At 34.9% G+C, this 22,135-nt stretch overlaps 2 protein-coding genes across 2 annotated transcripts in view; one reads left to right on the forward strand and one right to left on the reverse strand.

Annotated features, from left to right (window-relative positions):
- The window catches only part of camk1a (calcium/calmodulin-dependent protein kinase Ia), a 19,458-nt gene extending 9,247 nt beyond the window's left edge, over window positions 1–10,211 (forward strand). Inside the window, exons 6-12 of the mRNA XM_027146318.2 lie at window positions 1,636–1,762; window positions 1,995–2,070; window positions 3,341–3,453; window positions 3,682–3,760; window positions 3,895–3,982; window positions 5,205–5,376; window positions 6,816–10,211. Of these exons, the coding sequence (XP_027002119.1) occupies window positions 1,636–1,762; window positions 1,995–2,070; window positions 3,341–3,453; window positions 3,682–3,760; window positions 3,895–3,982; window positions 5,205–5,376; window positions 6,816–6,907 (747 nt within the window). The 3' untranslated portion in view covers window positions 6,908–10,211. The remainder of the gene's footprint in view (window positions 1–1,635; window positions 1,763–1,994; window positions 2,071–3,340; window positions 3,454–3,681; window positions 3,761–3,894; window positions 3,983–5,204; window positions 5,377–6,815) is intronic.
- Window positions 10,212–11,646: 1,435 nt separating this feature from the next.
- Window positions 11,647–22,115, reverse strand: si:dkeyp-67f1.2 (uncharacterized protein LOC556106 homolog). The gene is made up of 12 exons (XM_027146840.2): window positions 20,793–22,115; window positions 20,584–20,684; window positions 20,271–20,337; window positions 18,532–20,190; window positions 18,358–18,447; window positions 18,204–18,242; window positions 17,807–17,933; window positions 16,590–16,648; window positions 15,971–16,021; window positions 15,789–15,864; window positions 15,522–15,648; window positions 11,647–15,122 (listed from the first exon to the last, which is right to left on the reverse strand). Exons 4-12 carry the CDS (start codon window positions 18,557–18,559, stop codon window positions 15,036–15,038), a joined length of 684 nt encoding a protein of 227 aa, XP_027002641.2. The 5' UTR covers window positions 18,560–20,190; window positions 20,271–20,337; window positions 20,584–20,684; window positions 20,793–22,115; the 3' UTR covers window positions 11,647–15,035.
- Between the last annotated feature and the right edge of the window lie 20 nt (window positions 22,116–22,135).

Below are 22,135 nucleotides of genomic sequence, written 5' to 3' on the forward strand. Positions count from 1 at the left end.
GTCATGTTATTTCCATCAAAACTCTAAAGCTTGTCAGAAGACAGAAAACACAAAAAAAGGCAAACGCGATAGGCATAGGTATCCATAGTTATCTCCACTAATAAGAGGACTGCTTGTGTGGTTTCTTTCAGGATCTAGAGAGATTTCCTGTATGTTTGCATCCAAGTCAAGTATTAATAGTGAAGTCATCATCTCATGACACTGAGAGTGATAAATTTTATCTCAGACTTGTCTTCTGGCCATTCACATCAACTCAAATGACCCAAATGGTCTGGCAGTCTTCTACTTAGTTTGTAGGTCCACATATAAACTACTATCATGTCTCCTTCCAGACCACCAGTGTTTTCTTCTTCTGGAATTAGTGGATACAGCATATCAGTCATAACAAAGGGTTATAACACTTCCACATTCATCCCCACACAGCGCATTCCTTGGACAGTGGTTACAATACCTGCTGAGATCATTTTTATGTGTACTGACAGTCACTCAAAGCAGTGATATTGCTCCCTTTTGAGAATGTCACTCAAGATGGAACAATGAGAATCACTTAGTTCTGCTACTCTCTTTTACTGGAGGTGAGATTTAGACACTGATTCTGATCTTAGTTGAGAACAAGTTTTGTTCAAAGTCCTTATCCTCTGTTGAGGAAAAAAATCACTTAAAGTACCAGTGCTGTTTTCTACTGAAATAATAGAATTACTCTATTGGATACTCTAGTTTAGGTAAGTCACTCAAGGGAGTCATTTAAGTCACCACATAAAATACTCTAGTTTGACGTATTTATCCTGTAGAAGCTGGTTATGGTGGATGGTAAAATCCATGTCCTCTTTTTCCAAATGTCTGACAATCGTATGGTAGTGAAAGAAGCCTTTTTTTGTAGATTTACTCCAAAACATACTATACAACTCTTATCTGCAAGAATAGTTAGGACAAAATCTCTCGCAGAAATGCTGGCTTAAGCCACAGTATGGCATCTTTGAATTCTGGGCATCAACATATTTGCATGCAATTTGCCAGCAATCCTGGGTATAATTAAGGTCAGCAAAAAGCCATCTAAGGTGAAATCAATACTATTGAATATATCCCATGCATTTTACTGGTTAATATTCGGTTAAGCCATTGCACAAGGTGTCTGCACATTGCCAATTGAGCCTGATACAAAATTGGGTTACAATGGTGTCTGGGTCACTTGCCTCTAGGTTTGGATCTTTGTAATCCTAATCTTGGCTGGGAAGTAATTTTGGACATTTCATGGGCTGTTTTAGACTACTCTTTGTCTGACTAACAATGGATCTGTTTAACTACGGTAGATCCGGCTCCACTAGGAGCATTAAGCTCCTAGCAACATAGACCTGAAAAGGTCAACTTTAAAATGAAAAACTAAATGACAGAGAGACAAGAGCATACAATACTATACAAATACAAAGGTATCTATAGCCTTACTAAAAATACTGTTTAAAAAGAGACAAAATGTAAATAAAATGAAATTGAAATGCTAAAATGATTACAAATGAAGAGTGTAATATATGAACCAGAAATAAAAAAAACCCTCTTCAGTTAAAAAAATTATTAAAAAATACTTCAACCTCTAATTTCACTGATACAGTTTTATTTTCTTCGTACGACATGGTGCAGCCAGAGAACCTTCTGTATTATAGCATGGATGAAGACTCTAACATCATGATCAGTGACTTTGGATTGTCCAAAATTGAGGACTCTGGAACTGTGATGTCAACTGCTTGTGGAACACCTGGATATGTGGGTATGATAAAGAGCTCTCTGTCTCTCTCAGCTTGATTCAGAATTTTGCTGAATACTCAATCGTCAAGAGGAGTTGAGTGATACTGTTAGTGCTACAGAAGTGCTCTTTATGCCCCCAGCTTTTTGCTGCTACAGTGTAGTCTGCAGAATTGAAAATGATTATGCTTTGAATATTGAAAGCAGTTAAGCATTTGGCACTCATTGCTTTTTCTCTTTCTTTTTCTTATCATCAGCTCCTGAGGTTCTGGCTCAGAAACCCTACAGCAAAGCAGTAGACTGCTGGTCCATAGGGGTTATTTCTTACATTTTGTGAGTGGATGTCTACATGTGCCCAAACCATATATATATATATATATATATATATATATATATATATATATATATATATATATATATATATATATATATATATATATATATAAAATTCTGTCTTTACACAACATTAAGTTGCATTACTGCTTATATTTTTGTCTAGTAGACATTACTAGAAACTATTCAGAACACTTTATCTTTCACACACATATTTGTATATTATTGTATATATAGTCCATATGCCTCCAGGATTAAATCATGTTTTAGGCAAGAATACAAAATAATTTCCAAAGATTTATATTTTTCAAGGATCATTGTGAAGTTTAGAGCCACCAGGACTTCTCGGTATAGTTGGCCATCTGTCTAAACTCAGTAGAAAAGCCTTAGTCAGGTACAGTAGGTTACCAAGAGCCACTGTCCACTCATAGCTAAGAAGTCATCCACCAAGAAGGACAACCATCTCATAAATACTCTATCAATCAGGTCTTTATGGTAGACCTGTAAAAACAGGTACAGCTCATCAACTGCTCCCATCCATGTAGTAAAGCTTAGTGGTGGCAGCCTATGAAGTGCTTATCAGTGGTTGAGGCAGGGAAGATGGTCTAAATTGAGGGAAGGTATAATGAAGCCAGATACAGGAGTGCAGACAAACTGTCTAAATGGTCATCAGTTAATGCCCAGACCCGAACTCCATAGAACAGAGAGACCTGTGGAGAGACCTGAAGATGAAAGATGGTGGCACCTGGGAATGGCAGTTTACAGGTGCTCTCCATCTAATCTGACTCAGTTTAAGAGGCTCTGCCCAAATGAAGGTTTGCAAAACATGTAGAAACTTACCCAAGAAGACTTGAAGATATAACGCTGTAACATATTCCTTTACAAAAACACATTTACTTATAATACTTATGTAAATGATAATTTTTAGATTCGGATTTGTGATAAGTTTGAAAAAAAAAGTTCTCATTGTCATTCTTGGTTGTAGGCAGATGGGCAATAATTGTGAATTGAATATTTTTTTAATGAGATCATCAATAATGTTTTAAAAAAAACTGAAATGGTCTTAATACTTTTTTTCCCAAGCCATTGTAAATCTTGGTAATGAATTTAAAGTTAAATAAATATTGCTGTACCTATACACAACCATACATGTGTACACTATGGATACAATACAGTAAAAAGTACTTTACAAAAATTGTTCCTCAAAAGTCTACAAGGGTATACTAGGCTGTACAAAAATGGATTACTTATCACACAAAGCATTTTCCAGGTTATGCGGATATCCACCATTTTACGATGAAAATGACGCCAAACTGTTTGAGCAAATACTGAAGGCTGAGTATGAGTTTGATTCTCCATACTGGGACGATATATCAGACTCAGGTGAGTCTCCTGTTTGTGACTGTTGTAGCATTCATAGTGATTTCAAACAATGTGCTTACTACATACTGCAGTTTATGACATTTTCTATGTCAAAGTGCAATATGCCTGACCCTTGACAATAAATGCATTTATTTTCTATCATTCAAACTCAGTAACAACTTTATCATGGTCAAGGTTAAACAGTAGGTTTTACATTTTAATATTGACCATTGTATCTTCATCTTTCAGCTAAAGATTTCATATGCCATCTAATGGAGAAAGATCCAGATCTAAGATATACGTGTGAACAAGCCTTACAGCATCCATGGTAGGACATCTAGCCTTTTTTTTAATCTAACATTTCACAGTGCTTCTAAGAGTTTGGTCTCTATATGTTAAACACATTGTATATAATAGTCAGTCTCACCTGCTTCCTTCTTTCTATCTGTTTATGTTTTGAAGGATCTCGGGAGACACGGCTCTTGACAAAAACATCCACGAATCTGTCAGCGCTCAGATTAAAAAGAACTTTGCCAAGAGTAAATGGAAGGTGAATCAATATTTACATGGTTTCTATTTTAGAAGTATTTATTCTTGACTTTCCAGTTAAAGGTGCACTAACATAGGCTGACACAGGCGCTGTAGTAATCTATTGAAATATGTGATATCTATCATTTTAATAACACAATACATATATTACAACCGGTATTACCATTGTAAAAAGGCTACCTTCATCAAATGGTGGACCCAACAATGTATTTCACTGAACCATGTACTTGAATGAATACCGTAGTAGAACCAGACAATATATGAAAATTCTGAAAATAGTGACTTGAGTTGTTTAAACATAAAACTTTGTTCTCTGTTTTGCGTTATCAACATGGATCTATCTAAATTAATTCCCTGAAGGAAGCTCACTTCAATAGAATGGACAGAGAAGAACACATTTATTGCTCCTGTTTCAACTTAAAAACAGATGTCTCATCTGTACACAAGGATAATTAGCCATAGAAGCTGCCTGGTTTCATACAGATTGTCAGACATGAAGCTTGTGGGATAAAGAAAATGAATATTAATTAACTTGTAATGTAAAGGTTGCTTTCATTCATTCATTCATTCATTCATTCATTCATCTTTAGCTTTAACTAAAGCTTTAACTATCGTATCCTGGTCAGATTTACTATGCATTACTAATTTATTTATATTTAAAGAAATCGAAATAAGTATGTTTCTTTTATTACATTTCAATTACAATTAGCAGTCAATATTAACGGCACACAAGTGGGATAGTTTGGATAATGCATGTGAGTAGAATTAGAAAACCTATAACCCAGGCAGTGTTAAAGCACTCAAGGTAACTGGTGTCACCATTCAGTCTGGCAGTTTTTTTGTCCAGAACATGATTCAGACAAGTTTAAACTAGACCTTTATTTTAGTTGACAATGCCTGATGCTGTTAGCTGTGCATTTCTGACTGGCACAGTAGTGACCACAAGAGTGTGAGTAAATCTCAGGCAAGAATACAAGCTGCATATGTGTAAAGCGGTATAAAGTCTTTTTTTTTTTCTTATTTATAACTTGCTTTGATTAAATATAGCTGCCAAATGAACACATATGAATACACTACAAGTACATAAGTGGAGTATGTGATACAATCATGACTTAATAATAAAAAAACATCAGTCACACAATTCAGTGCTAGCATTTAAAGGCTACTAACAGATGTAGGTGATTATTTCTGATCCCTGTCATCTTGTGCTGGTTTGTTTCCAGCAAGCCTTCAATGCAACAGCCGTGGTGAGGCACATGAGGAGGTTACAGCTGGGCACCAGCCTGGAGGGCTGTAGTCAAATCACCACCACCAGCCCCTGCCACAGACATCTGCTCCTGCCTGCTAAAGAGCACAACCCAGAAGAAGATGAGGAAAATGAAGAGGATGAGAATGGTAAGATATAGCATCATTTATGCAGCAGGTTAAGCAAGAGACCTGGTCATCTATACCTAATTATACCTAATCACTTTGAGTAATTGGTTGTTGAAAGTGGTGTAATTAAAACTGTGCTGATTCAGAACTGAAGACTATAAGAACTTGAACATTTTCATTGATCATTTAACATCTGAAAACACAATGTTGTGGACCAGGAGTTTAACTGTTTAGTACAGATTAAAGAGCAGTTCCAGCGATTTTTGTCCTTAATGCCATGCTCCTTAATGCAATGCCATGCTCCTTAATGCAATGCATTTTTGTCCTTAATGCAATGCCGCGTTTAATCAAGATTTTTCACAGCTCAAATAGACAACAGGAAAATAAGTGTGTAAATGCATCTAATCACAAATAAACAAGAATAGTGTTTATATGGTACATGTACCACTATTTACAAGGTAGATTTTCTTACTGAGAAAGCATCTAAGTGAAGTTTGTGACCAGTGATGAAATACATGAAGTTTGTAGAAACATCCCATCAGATATTTTGTTACACCTTGTAGCATTGTTACCAAAAGGGCATCACATAAAAAATAGACTCCTGTCACCGAGAAACAGGGCAACAAACATTTTTCTGCAGCAAGGACTGTACTATTTAAAGGAATACATTAAAATAAACAATTGCCTTTCACCAAAATCAACTTCTTGTTTGCAAAATAGAAAAAGCAGAAATTGTCCTGCTGATTGTCTGGAAAAGTGGCCCTGGACCCCACTATCCTTCTCCCCACCCCTAAATTCATTATCTAGGGCAGGGGTGACTATTTCATGCAACAGGAATAAAAATACTGTTGAATAATGAGTATTTGCTGGTGCAATGCAGAAAGCATCTCTCCTTTAGGGGGCTTTTTTCTCACTTTTCTCCTTGTAATAACATCCACCAATTCTTGAATGTACTCTGACTCATTGGTCAGCAGTGACAGCAGTTTTCTGTAACCCTTTTTTCTTCTTTTTTTTTAAATCTAGCTCCAGTTAAGAAATTCAAGTTACAAATACTCATAATGCAGTAACATTTCTGAATTTATTCTACATTCTGATAACAACCAATAGCATAGAAACTCAATTTATTTCCTGTGAAATGTCCCTGTAACCATTGCCTTTGTGCAACTTGTTTCCTCCTGATGGTAGAAATTTATTAGCAGCAATTCCACTTAGAGCTTACAGCTAAGAAATGTAAAATATCTACAAATCATGATACAAATCACAACTGTTAGCATTTAGCAACAATTACACTCAGTTCTGTCAACTGAAACTCAGTTCAAGTCAAGATTACTTTCCACATTAAAAATAGTAAAATTGATCTTTTGTTTAATCTGAAATCACAACTGAAGTTCAGTTTGTTTGTGCAAAAAAAAAAAAAGTCTTTGTCTTGTCTTTGATTTTATACCGTCATTTCTGACTAGGTTCTCTGGATATTGACGGTCGACGCAACAGTGCTGATCAGGACAGTATAAGAAGCTGTGCATACTGCTGTAGACCAACCAGCAGGGTCTGAGACATACCAACTAGCGTACAGAATCTAGAGAAGGCCCTCAGATCTCATTACACACATATATGCCTACCATCACCAGTCTGGTACTGAACACAGAGCTTAATTAAAAGTGTCCACCTGAGGGAGCTAGTGCAATGAAGAAGACGGCAAATGTGACTTTGGGAGGAATGAACATGCGAACCCAAGCTTTCCTTTAACTGTGGTTACTTTATAACATTCACTTAGGTTTTGTCTGTTTTATGTTTTTTATCCCAACCAAAGAATCATAATTGTGTTCTACTGAGCCTGGAAAGATTATTTTCCAACTATAATTTCTGAAAGCAGTTTAAGATGCTTGGGTATCAAATATTTATGAATTTAAATGAATCTGTTTTGGTCCTGGAAACAGGGATTAAAATTCTGATGCCACATAATATTCACTTTGGCTTCACTTTAAAATCCCCTGCCTTAATCCATGGTGTATTTAATTGCTGAACAGTTTTTGCACTGTTCACTTCTCTGACCCTGCATTCTGTGTCAGACTGGTTTAACACCGGCTGGTGATCCGCAGCTTTAAGCTAGAGCTCCCACATGCGTTTCTGGGACTAGGCTTTCCTTAGGCTGCTTTCACACTAGGCATTTTCCCTCCAAATCACTATAAGCCAGACCAAATGGCCCTATATTTGGAAAAAAAAATGCCACTATTTATTTATTCTATCACAAAGTGTTTCCACAAGTAAAATCCAAAACTAAAACAAACAAATCCCTTCCTGTTTTTAGAAAATTGCAGAGTGATGTCAGGCACATTTTAGTATTCTGAACTATTAGCACACAGCTAATGGGGGACTGTTAGCTAGAAAATTAAACATGGAGAAAATGAATGATTGAATATTCATGACTCATATTCAGTAACCATTTTATCCTACTGCATAGTGGATCCCAAGCCTTTTGTGGTACAAGCTGTGAACATACCCTGGACTCATCTAATACATACACACCTACAGGCATTTTAGTGTAACCAGTTGACTGATATGCATTTTTTGGTTTGAACCTGGGATTGAACCTGGGAGCCCTGGAACTGTGAAGCAACTGTACCCACTTTGACACCCAAGAGCGACTATGAAATGCTTAAATATATGCTATATCATCAAAAATACATCACACTCATATGTGTGCCTTCCTCAAACTGTTACCACAAATTTCGGAAGAGAATATTGCCTGTGAACTTCTCTGTGAATTAAGGAGCTCATCATGATGGTGTGAAAAACACGGACCATGAAGATGTGGTTTGCCAAGGCTGGGGTGGAAGAACTTGAGTGTCCTGTACAGAGACCTGACCTTAACCACCTGAACATCTTTGGGATGAGCTGGAATTCTCACCTGACATGAGTGCCTGACCTCACTAATGCTCTTGTGGATGAATGAGCAAATCCCCACACCCACAATCCAAAGTCCAGTGTAAAAAGAATGGAGGTTATTATAACAGCAAAAACAGGGACTTAATCTGGAATGGATGTTCAACAAGCACATATGACCACGCCGTGCATGTTTAATCTAAAAACAAAAAATTATGTCAGTATTTACATATTGCAGTATAACCTCAAGCTATCAAGCTTTGTTGATTTTGCAGTAATCATTCATATTTGATCACAGACTGGTCCTTGAATATAGTTATCTGAATGCTGTCTGGTTACACAAGTACTGTTTCACAAGCCAAAGCACAGGAAAGTTGCCTCCTCTTGATGGTAGTTAGAACATGTTTCAGTCTTTATTGTCATTATTAATAATACTGTTGGCGAGTGAACCTGTACTTACAGTGTGCATGTCATGTAAGTTATCTTTTCTTTTCATATCAGCAAAGAAGGTGCTTCAACCAGTGCTCTCTATAGAAAAAAGACTAGTGTGGAAGCAGTCTTATTCCAAAGTCAAAGAAGAACTGAATGGGTGTCCTTTTGATAAGAGTTCAAACTGAGATCCCTGTAGTACATCCTCACACAACACCAGCATGTGTGAACTAAGAGATTTACATATTGGATAGGATATTTACTTACAAAAATATAGCACAAGACATTATTATTGCTCCCTGACATAGTCTTTCTGTGAGAATGAAAGGCGGAGAGCACATTGTGTCTGCAATGTAATTTCCTATATATTTTGAATTGCTCTACAAAGCAGTTGTGAGCATTGGTGAAGTATTGAAGGTTTTAACTGGCCTTGACGTTGTGCAGGGATTTCAGGTTTGAGTCACTGACCATAATCTGTACTGTGCTCCTTAAATGATGTTTAACGTTTGCATGACCTCGTAAATGTTTACATAAGCGATGACAAACAATATATTATTATTATTATTATTATTATTATTATTATTATTATTATTATTATTATTATTATTATTATTATTATCTATATGCTAATGTAACAAGACATTGAAGCATTTCTTGTATGATGTTGAAAACACAAAGTATTTTGGCAGTAATAGAGTCAATTTTTATTTCATGCCTTCTGAATTATTTTTTTTCCCCTCAGTACTTGGACTATTGTTTGTATACTGTTGACAGATGTTTTTAGTGCTGAATGATATGACGGCCTCAATTGTTCCCTCTGGCCACACCTACTAATCCTAAAATATTTTGTATAATGTGATGAGCTCAGCACTGTTTGGTCTCGTAATTTCTTTGTTTGTCACAGGATAAAAGATAAAACAGTTATTGGACAATAAAATAAGCTCAAAATAATTAAATGTTAACAGTGCTCCCACAGTTTGAAGTCTAGTCTATAAGGGAAAGCAAATGTCTATGAATACCATAATCATTGAACCATTAAGACACTACATAAATGAATTATAATACATAGCATTAGAAAGCACAGAATTTTACCATCTGATGTATGGAGAAACCCAGGGCAGTATTATGTATTAGAAATAAGAAAAAAAAACACACGTTTATTGGTCCTGAAGTTATGTATTAATTTTATGACATTATGTAGTCAGTTATACTCAAACAAGTCTAATCATTACTGATTTGATGTATTCCCTTTTTAAGATTTTGATTACATTCTGTTGCACTGGGCAATTTTAAACAAAAAAAAAGCAAATGTCCATTTATTACAATTTAAGCTTTGGAAGATTGTAAAACATCTTGTTTGCGTAAAAGCTGATTTGAGCTTACAATATTTGGATGCAATGCATCATGAGATATCGATGGATTAACAAAAAGTTAAAGATTTGTATCCTTGCGGATCTTGTAGCAGGTTCTGAAATAAACCCTCTTGTCTATGCATTGTGTACTCTGTAAACTTTAAATGTACAGTGCAAATAAAGTTCACATGAAAGTGCTATGCAAAGCAGGCCTATTATTGCTGTTTTCAGGTTAAGCAGAATATGATTGAACAAACACATACCATCCCCTTTGAAAACATTGAAATAGCAAGGCCGGTTCTCCAGTTCTCTTGCTATACACTGATGATGTTCGGTTTAAAATGGATGAATATGAGAAGATTATATTGTATGTTTTTAATATTTAGCTTAAAACTTTGCAATGCGTGTGTAACTCTCTTGCCTCCACGTTCAGAGCTATTCATATTTTAAAAAATCAGTCTATCCCAGGTGTGCCCTGTTACTGATTTTTTAAAATATGAATAGTTCTGAACATGAAGGCAAGAGAGTTACACACATTGTGTAAATCTCGAGTGTTAAATAACTTGGTACCTTTTGTTTGAATGCATCCATATTTCAAGTGATGCATTCAAACAAAAAGTACCAAGAATTTATCACTCCGAAGTATAAATATCAAGAAAAAATTAAAATGTCTTCAGAGCAAAAACAAAAGACCTTTCCTTTCCATTCCAGTATTTTCAGAAGCCCTGTATGTAAAAAAATATTTATTAACAGACCTGCCAATCTCAAAGAACAATGACTAGTCCTAGAAAATGGGTGGGAAAATCAAGTTTACTTCTCATGAACAAATATTATGATTCAGTAGCTGCAGACTTCCAGTCTTTCAATCATTGACCAAAAGTCAGTCCTGTTACGAATTGCTTGTCTAATATTCAACATTTAACAGAAAACGTGAAATGCTTCCGAATGTCTAACATAAAATTTTTGTTCGTTTTTCTGCTGCTCAAACTAAATGTGTTTACACTGACTGTCAAAGAGGCACAAAGAAAACGAGCAGCATTTATCATCTACATTTCATTACCATTATAATAATTTGGTAATTCTATTTAATTCTTTTTCTGTCGAAAATTATTTGAGTGATAACACATACCGATGTATGCCAAGGTTAAAATTTAGATCTCCTACACAAAATGTTGCACAAAAAAAAGGCCCGAACAAAAAAGAGCACAAAAAACTTGGTGTACTTTATAAAATTATTTCTTTATAATCCATTTATAAAAACATTTATAAATTATAATCATTTATCTTTCTCTCAAGTTTTGTGACAGAAATGTAAAATTCACTTTATGTGTTGGTTTAACCAAAAAAAATTAATTTACATAATTAAAACATTTAGCAAAAGAAAGAGAGACATAATTTCATGCAACTTTATTGACATCAATGGAAAGGTTTGTCATGTGTTTTAAACGTAATATCCAAGAAGAGGCAGAGCTCATCCATCATCCATGAACAGTAGGAATATGCTTGTTAGTGAACAGTGAAGCCTATAAACATAGTCAAATCTCGTTTCTCAGTTGTTAATCTTCATTGGTTGTTAATGTTTGCGGGTGGAAATGAGTTGGAAATGATATGTTCAAAAATGCAAAGCTTTTATGTCCATTTTATATTTAATAAATATGAATCTAAAATTTTCATACATACATTTTCACATAAAAACTGATACTCTGATATATACAGTACATTTTGAGCAGCTAAAGGTGAAATGCTGCCAGCCAGCCAGCCAGCTACAGTAGTTAAATTATTCTGCGGTATCACCAGCAATCTCACCTATCAAATGCAAGTGTGATAATAGGTAAGAGAGCCATCTGAAGATTTTTTTTAGACTTGCAGTAAAATTGCTAAAATCAATTTAAGAAAACTTTGGCAAATCTGTATGTTTTACGGACATGATGAAAGAGAAAGCTAACGTTGGACCAAAATGTATGGGTTCAACACTGAGCACATAAAGAGTGCAGCTAAAAAAAAAAAGCACCCAGAATGGGATTAAGCAAGAAGGAAGACAAGAATGAATTTATTGTAATACATGGAGAATATTCTTTCTTGGCCGGGTTGTGCTTATTCCACACCATATTCCACACCGTCCTCTTTAGGTGCTCAAAAACTTCAACAATGTTTTTCTTTTAACAAATAGAATCAGTTTTAATACAATCTGCTACAAACATGAACTATGTACTTCATTATTTGTCACAGTTCCATTTAAGAAAACCTTGTATTTAAATGACAATTTTTTTTCTCTCATGGGAAGATTTCTATTAGATTTTAAAAGGTGTCTGTGAAGATCTGTGCCTATTTAGCCACAACAGCATTTGCGAGGTGAAGTACGGATGCTGGGTAAAGAGATACTGTACCTACACTCTCACTACTGTCCTCTATTGAGAAGACTTCCCATAATCCGACTCTGATGAGAGATGTTTTCTAGCTTTTTATAAAGCAATAACTTTAGTGAGATCTGTTGGTTGTCTGAAGAAAGTTTAAACTGATAGAAGAAATATTAAAGTTCTAATATAAAGTATTAAAGAATCTATTTTTCAACACGTTTCAAGAGTTTCCTTTGACCGTAGATCATAAAGAGTTGCTTTTATTTGACATGCTTGTGTCTCTCATTTCTGACAATAAATTGATTTATGATGCAATAGAAAATCTTATCACAGGTTTATTTCAGGGAATTATGATTGGGAAAAATGATTAATCAAAGAAAGTATTATTGTTAAATATCAGCAGTGCTCTTTGAAAAATGACCCTATCTTTTATTCAGATCCACATAGTGAACATGTTGCAACAAGTATGTTTAACAACTGTACAGCAACTGTACTTAAAAAGTAATTGACCCACCCACTTTTGAAATTTCATCCTACAGCACAGAGTATTAAAAATCAGCACCATTACTGAACAGGGTTACTGATCAGCGGTATTTTTGGGAGTGTTTTGCATATTTAGGCTGGGTTTGGCACCCTTATGTGAATGATGAGCAGCTCCCAGGGGGAACTCCAAGTGGCTCCTGGAGGCCTTTATGCAAGTTTTTCAGCTTAATGAGCTCTTCATAATAGCCCTCATATGTCTGCTGCAACAGCAGGTGGTTCTGGTCCAAATGTTCCCCTCTATCTCACAACAGATCAGAGCTTAAATCAGAAATCTGAATTTAAGTGATTTCATTGTACCATTTAATTGAAACCTCCACAATATACTTTCTATTTTTGACAGCAAAGAGACTAGCGCACAAAGCCGATTCCTGTCCACTCTAATATTCATGAATATTCTTATATTTAAAACAAATTAGTTGCAGCTCCTGGACTGATAACAGGTTGAGCACATCCTGAACGCTCGTGGACAACATATTGAACAGAGAATAGAAACACTAGCATCGCTCTAACTTCTCTAATGGATTTGAGAAAAGTTTCAGAAATTTTTTTACATAAATTTGTGAATTGCCACAGGCTTAATCCGTGATGCAGTAAATGTTTATATCCAAGTGGTGGTTATCTCCAGATCATTTTCTTTTCATAATGGAAGCTTTTCTCACAATAAGTATCTCACATTACATTAATGCAAATGACATTAATGTAATGTTGTTATGTATTCGCCTCTTCAGCCATTTCTGAAATATGACATTTTCAAATATAAAAGTAAAAGAAAGTGATGAAGAGGATGGTATCCAAGTGTGCTGAAAGAAAGCACGGAGAGGTAGTGAAGGAGGGAGTGAGTGAGTGAGAGAGTAAGTGTGTGTGGGTGTGTGTATGCATCATTCTAGTTGAATCAAACTGGCCTAACAGACTTGCGGAACCAGCTGGCTGTCAGCCACCTCATTACTTACACAGGCATACAGTACAATCTCTCCATCAATTTTTTTTTTTTTTTACAGAAGTGTTGGCATTCCTACAATTCTCTTGTTGCAGAGCAGGAAGCAAAACTGTCTTTAAAGTAAGAAATGTTAAGGCACAGTATGTTACAGGCGAGAAATAAGCCACAGCAGAAATTCACAAGAAGTAAAACTATAAGACAACCTGATATAACCTGTGTTTGTAGCAATAGGGCAATCTGTAAAGCACAGTTATTTATATCCTGCAAATGTTTTTTGCTGAAATGATAATTATGTGGAACAGAAATAATTTATTTGATGCATGGTTCTTATAGACACATTGTTTAGTCTTCTGTACTCAAAGTTTTCACTTAAAGTTTGTACTGAAAGGTGAATATTAAAATTATGAGCAGAAGTATAAAATATTAAATTAGTTCTTGGATGTAACTCCTACACCTAGTTAATATATAAATGAGAAAAATTCCATCCACCCACGCATCCATCCATCTATCCACCGAAGCGCTTATCCCACACAGAGTTGCTGGGCGCCTGTAATCTATCCCTGGGGACTCTGGACACAAGATGCCATGCCTGCCCATTGCACACACACACACACAACAGACAGTTCAGAGATGCCAATCAACCTACAACGGACTGGGGGAGGAAAGCGGAGAAAACCAGAGAAAACCCTGAAGCACAGGGAGAACAATCCCAGAGTCAAAAATTCCTACCTTATTTTCATGTTGGCTATAACACACACCGCTACCTCCGAGACGCGTCTGGGTATTTAGGGATTTAGTTTATACTTGCTGTGCACAGGAAAAAAACACACCCCAAGGACAACAGAGGCCAAAAACAGTTACTGAAACAGTTACTGAAACATGCCTTCATGCCAGTGGGGACAAAAACCTAATTAAACAATATAATAAGATATGATCATATTTAAACAGCTGCTTTATAATACAAAAAATACAAGAATTCTGTTACCGATGTGTGGGTGTGTATTGGATAGGATTTACTTCTGATTCAAATTAAGGCCAATATATGGGTAATACCTCTAAGCATCCATATGTGAATATTCTGAAACAGTTCAAAATGTTATGATTTACGTCCTTCAGTTGCAGTGTTCTGTATTTTAATGGTCTCCAGGTGGCCGGTGCAGCAGGCTCATTTAGTGCTGATCAAACCTTTCTGGGAAAGCAGCCACCAAGCTCCCCCTTCTCTGGCCAATCTCCATATGCATTCGTCTTCTGATCATTCACGATGAGCTGCACGTTTAAAGGAACACTTCAGATTTTTTGGTGTGGACAAAACTTTTTAAACACACATTACTTGCCATCTGTAAATAATTTGTTTCGAATCTTAAGAAACATGTTTTAATCAGTAAATTATAATCAGTCCAATAATTAATTTGCCCAGCGTGTTGCAAATGTGCTTCCTACACTGGCATCACCTTTGGGTAGTGCACACAGGCAATTTTAACAGCATGCACAGTAATCTCATGTGAATTTTGTTAATATCTCATTCCCATTTCTGCTGCAAGCTAAATGTTACATGGCCTCAAAATGTCGGCAGTGTATTCAGATACATTATGTGTGTAATAATACAGTAGAAAATTACTGTGTTATGAAAATTCCTTATCTATTTGAACTTTCAGAGGTTTGCACCTTCTCAAAAGGACTCTCTTTATTAAGTCCATCTGCGCCTGCAAACACCCAGCTGTCCCGGTACTTCACAGAGTAGACCAGACTGCTACCCATGCCAGCAAATATCTCTCTGACTTCATCAGTCAACCTGCAGCATAGACAATGTGTTAAATGGGACAGTATAACTGCAAGGATAATCTTAGTGAACACATCAACTTTATACGTATTTTCTTATGTAGATATCTAAATGTGGCAGACTGTGTAAAACATGTTTAGTTTAGTACTCACTGTATAGAAGGGTCTGCAAATGAGGCTACTAAAACTATATTTCCTTTTTGCATCGTCTTTAGAACGTTATGCAATCCTACAGCAGTGCAGAAATAATACTGCTAAAGGCAGAGTAACTAAAAGGTGTAGAAAGAATAAATGAATATTAATTAGTTTAGATGTATTAAACATAACAAACCTACCTTCAGAATAGAGCTCAAAGAAGTCACTCTGCAATATGCTCCCAGTTTTGCCTGATAAACAAAATGTTAGTCAGAGACACTGCTACAAATTTTCAGGGGAAAAACAGACTCATGAAAAATTAGACTTTTGTGCTTCTTGTTCCAAAATGTGTAGTATAAAAAGTGGTTGTGCTTTTAGATTTTGTTTTATTGCTTTATGTAATTTACTTACTGATTTATGAATGATCTATGATAAAATTATTATTATTATTATTATTATTATTATTATTATTATTATTATTATTATTTGCATTTACAGCATTTTGCAGACACTCTTATCCAGAGTAATTAACATATTTCTTATTTCAGTTTATACACCTGAGCAATTGAGGGTTAAGGGCCTTGCTCAGGGGCCCTGCAGTGGCAACTTGGTGGACCTGGGATTCAAACCAATGACCTTCCAATCAGTAGTCAGCTGAGCTACCACAAAGCCCACATAATAACAACAACAACAACAACAACAACAACAACAATAATAATAATAATAATCATCATCATCATCATGGCGTTGAAGAAAATTACATGAAATTGTCTTCTTTAGTAAATAAAGTATTTTGTCATCACTTTAAAGTAAACTCACCATCCACTATCACAATGTTTATACCCCATCCAACATTGTTTTGTCCTCCTGACATAATACTGATAAAATAAAGAGAAACTACAGTCATATACATTATATCTACAGTTTTAATTATTTCAAAAATTGTTTAAAAGTATTCACAGTCTAAATCAGCAAGTTTTAGCAATCTAAATGAAGACTAGTATTTAATTTTTGAGAGTTCACACTAAATATATTAAGCAGGATAGACCTGTGTTTATTTCAAATGCGCTTGTTTGAACAGCAGATCAAAACAACAGTTGTTAGGAGAAAAAAGGCTAGTCGTAATAAAAGTAATATAAACAGCAAGAAAGCTCTGAACTTTCTAAGGGACACTGTAAAATCCATTTAGACAAAACAGAAACAACACAATAAAACCAACACTACAAAGATCAGTCCAAACTGAGTGATTAGGCAAGAAGGGCAATTGTCAGAGAAGTGTCCAAGAATCAGGTACATCTCTAAAGTAGTTACAGAAATCCCTGGCTGAAATAGAAAAAGACATGCAGAACTCAACACTAACATCATGATCAGCTCTTCACTGGTCAGAAGGAAGACACTTCTGAGAAAAACTACATTAGAAAAAAGATTTGATAGAACTAGAAAGCAACAGGGATGAACCAAATATATGCTAATTGTTCGGTAAAACCTGTTTCAATCAGCATTTAATGTAAAAATATATGTTCCAGCAGGGCAATGAGCCAAAGCCCAAAACAAAACCTGCAAGGTAAATATATACCAACTGAGAAATAATAAACTAAATAATATATTTAATATTATAACTGTAGTGTGTCACTTCAAAAGTATGTTTCAATACATTTTAAAAGAGAAATATTAATGGAAGGGAGTGTGAATACTTTCTGGAGACACTGTATTTTAAATAAAATGCAGTATTATTGATATACAGTAATAATTGTGCGAGGTTATACCAAATTGTATCCAAAAGATGTTCAGCAGAAACGTATGCAGTTATAAAGGCAAAATATGGGCCAACAAGCCATATTCATGGTTTCCTTCTGTCAAGAGTCTCCAATTTAGAGTAATACATCGTACACTGAAATTGTAATCACCATCATCTTACCTTTCATTTTTGTTACTTAAACTGAGACACTTGTTCATTGAAGATTATAAAAACATTTGCATTTAACTGTACATATACATTTGGATTCACTAGCTAATTTAAAAATTTCTCTACTTACACCCTGTTGTTAAAACAGATCTTTGGCCCAACCGCATTGGCTGCTCCACTACGAAGAAAGAAGGAGAAGTGGTCTGCAGGACATACTCTATAAGGACAGCAACCTGGATAATCTAGATCAAACAAAGCTAAACAGAATGTCACATAGCATTTACTTACAGTTGATATGCGACACACTAACAGTACACACATGTAAGGTTTACATATCAAACTAGTAATAATAATTTTATTATTATTAAATCATATTATTATTATTATTATTATTATTATTATTATTAGTAGTAGTAGTAATAGCAATAGTAGTAGTAATAATAGAAGCAGCAGCAGCATTATTATTATTAATAATATTCATCATTTTAAAAAACAAACAAAAAAGGTAAACTCAAGATAAAGCTCACCAGGAGAAACACACTCTGATGCAGAACTTTCTGTTCCATCTGAAGTAAAACACATGTTTTAGAGAATCAAGTTTGTGAACTCGAATAACGAATAACGAACGTAAAATAACGAATAAACAAAAAGGGTGTGGAACGATGCCACAAACATACGAACATTTTGCATGCCCTTGCTGAGATGTCTCCTTAAACAGGAACTCCAATACTAAGATAATGATGATCACAAATGTAACAGCAAAGCACAGCTCTGGAAATACACAAAAGGTCAATTTTACAAGCTCCTATAATGGTAGCAAAGGACTGATTAACAAGGAATTTAAAGGATCCTTACCTTGATGTCTCATCCTGCCTGTATTCATCGTGCCTACCTTCAGTATTATTTTAACTATAGTGTACAGAATGGAGCTGTTTAGGTAAGGAAAAATAATCAGACCACGACCTACGGTACATTAACACACCCTGAACTCAAATATTATTTTTTCTCTAGTCTTTGTCATCCCATTGTCATCTTTGCAGCCATCCCGCTAAATAATTATTTGACTTTTAGTTTTACTATATAAACAAACATTCTCATTCACTTTTAGTAATTGTTTTATGCTGATCAGGGTTACCGTGGATACAAATCCTATACTGATTCACACACTCATTCGAACCTAGGGGTAATTTATCTTAGCTTATCCACCTACTGACATGTTCCGGGTGGTGGGAGGAAAGCAGACGAAGCTTTCCAGAGAAACAGAGAGAGCAGGCAAAGCTCAGACTCAAGTTCAGCGTTGAATCTGATCAGATGGCAACGACACCAGCTGCCCTACTGTACCACCCACTATATAAACACAATATTTTATTGCAGCACAGTGAATAAACTAAATAAACAATATGCTTTAAAATAACTTTAATCCTGTGTGGTGGATTTCCAGCCATCACTGAATAAACATTTTCAGATCATGAATGTTTTCAGTGTTTCAGTTACATATAAAGGCATATAATTTATTGCAAAAGCACAATAATCAAACATGTTTTATTACAAGGAAATCCAAGCACATTCTCAGTCAACATCATAAAACAAATACAGCACCAAAAAATAAAACAGAATGAACCATATTTAAGTTATTGAACAATATAAGAAAACTCAAGACTGATTTAAAATAATAATCTTAATTAATAATAGATATAATATCAGTAATAATATCAGTAGACCAAACACATGTATTTATCCTGTGTTCACATTTAGAAAAAACTGGGGGGAAAAAATGCAAAAACTAAAGTATGTGCAAAAGTCTATTGGAAGCCATGTGATAAGACAACTGCCCACAGGTCTTAATATAAATAGAGAGAAAAAATGCAAACGTGTAATTATACTACACACTAATACATTAACAATAAATAAACTTCCAGCTGTTTCCTTAGAATGAGTGATAATACAGATTGAGGTGTGATAAAGCCGATTCTGTGATATACTGTATAGCAGGAGTACAGCCAAAGACTGCTTTAAATATTAACTTCAATAGATTTTATGGATCTCCTCAATATAGACACATAATTTAGATTTAGAAAATATAAGATTTATTATTTAAATATATGCAATAACATATTGACCATTTATCAAAGCCATGTAGATTTTTATTTCTGAACATTGAAAGTAGTGGGCTGTAATTTCCCGTAACAAGTAATAGTAGTAGTAGTAGTAGTAATAATAATAATAATAATAATAATAATAATAATAATAATAATAATAATAATAACTTATTTGATCAATGGGAATCCAAAAGGAAGCTCTTAATAAATCATTTTACCATTCACAGCTACAAAGTTTACCAACGCCATGTGACCTTTAAAAACCCATAATGATTTTGCCATTAACAGTAAGCACAGAGAGAAGATGAGGCTCAAAAGGACAAAATGTTTCTGAAGAAAACCTGAAGAATTCTTAAATAAATAAAAAAAAATAAAAAAAAAATCCATGTCACCCCTGGTTTCACTCCAAAAGATCCTGAGAGGAATAAATACATAATCACAGTATTAGCATGATGAGTAGTTCCTCTTGAACAGTGAAGTAGGTAAAATTCTCACCTCATCAGATTCTTCTTCTCTCTGCTCCTCCATCCGTCTCAGCACAGAGTATCTGTATGTGGCATCACTGGAATTTTAAAAGTTTCACCTAGGATTATTACTTGAATTATATATGCGTGCGTGACACTCACTTACACACACACACACACACACACACACACACACACACACACACACACACACACACACACACACACACACACCACAGGACTAAAGCTGAACTTAATCTTCATCTTATATATGTTTACATGTTACATGTAAATGAGTAAATACAGCCAGTTAAGGAAACTGAAACTGTTGAAAAACACCTCACCTTTGCGGGAAGCAATATTGTCTAATAACATAAATTGCAGCCACTATTGCAGCAATTGCGACAATTACGACAGATGCCACGACGCCGGGATGTATCCTGACCTGCAAGTGTGTAAATGTGCTTTAAATGGACTATTTGTTAACTGTATTGTTAGTATGGAATAAACTCTATAAACTTGTAAAAACAGAACAGAAGTTTATGTCGCTAACCACTGGAGGTGGAGCTGTGGGGTCTGAAACACTTGGGAAATACTTCAATTCATCACGTCCAGGTTTAGTTGAAGTCAAAGTGCCGGTCGACTTTCCAAACAAAACAAAACACGCTATATTTAGGAATAAATACGAATAATGTAACTTGTTCGTACAACGTACAGCCATTGTTGTTTACTTCCTGAAGAGGTGACGTCAGAGGCCATCGCACCAATCATTAGCCGATTCTAAATTCGGCAGGAATAAACCATGAAGAGATCTTATTACCTAGAGTAGGTGCGGGCAAATTCACATGGCAGTGTATGTTTATAGAGGTCAACCTATTAAAACAGTATTTACATCTTATCCCTAAACATAGATCCAAACCTTTAACAGCTGGGTGGTCAGCTGTGACCCAAACTGTTTACTGAGGGATATAAGTGGATCTTAATACATAAATGGCACACACTTAAAAACAAGCTACAAAATGTCACAACTAACATCTTGTAAAGTAATCTAGCACTATGAATTCATCAAGTAATCTTAACATGCTCTAATAACAAACTGCTTTGACTCCAAATAGTGAACGCTGATAATAATAATAAAAAAAGACCATTGTTTGGTATTGTTAATTGTGGTCATTGGAGCCAAGCGATCCTCACTGTTGTCAATGATGAAATGAGCTTTGAAATTTCATGGGAATCCAGTGCACATATTATTTAGATTAGTCTATTGCAGGCAAATCACTAAATGACATGGACACCCACAATATTGTTACTATTATTATACAGCACATAAACAACAGCCACGTGTCCATGCTTTACCTATTACTTCCACTTATTCCTATACAACAATTATTATTTCCTCTAATCTCAGTTAAGGCAGGGCACTAAATATACATAGTTTTTTTTATTTTTGTTTGTTTGTTTGTTTATCAGTGGATATCATCATCATATCAATAGATCTTTGACAGTTGATTGCTAAAATGTATGCATCGGACCTTGTTTAAAATGTTCAATAATGCAAAAGAAGTATTTGTGTAACTAAATAATAAAAACACAAATATAGACAATTATAGTCTTTTGGTGTTGTTAGAATTAACATATTTATTTCACTCTGAAGGTGAAAGACTTTTACACAAACATTTTTCATACATAGGTTCTTTTTTATTTCAATCAATCAGTATAAAATCTAATCGAAATCCAACAATTCTAATAGTTCTAATAGGGATAGGAATAAACTTATCATTTCATGAATGCAGGTCACCTACAACCTGATTTACAGAAGACGTATTTTAAAAATACAATTTGAGTTAATTTGTATCCAATCAAATTGGACAAAACAATATACATATATTGATATAT

This window comes from Tachysurus fulvidraco, chromosome 5, assembly GCF_022655615.1.
Source record: "Tachysurus fulvidraco isolate hzauxx_2018 chromosome 5, HZAU_PFXX_2.0, whole genome shotgun sequence".
NCBI lineage: Eukaryota > Metazoa > Chordata > Actinopteri > Siluriformes > Bagridae > Tachysurus > Tachysurus fulvidraco.

Coding starts and splice junctions, on each gene's coding strand:
- si:dkeyp-67f1.2 (XM_027146840.2), bottom strand. CDS start 18,559: ATGAATACAGGCAGGATGAGACATCAAG. Junction 18,448..18,531: donor AGGCAGGATGAGACATCAAG/GTAAGGATCCTT, acceptor GTGTATTTCCAG/AGCTGTGCTTTGCTGTTACA. Junction 17,934..18,203: donor ATCAGAGTGTGTTTCTCCTG/GTGAGCTTTATC, acceptor CATTCTGTTTAG/CTTTGTTTGATCTAGATTAT.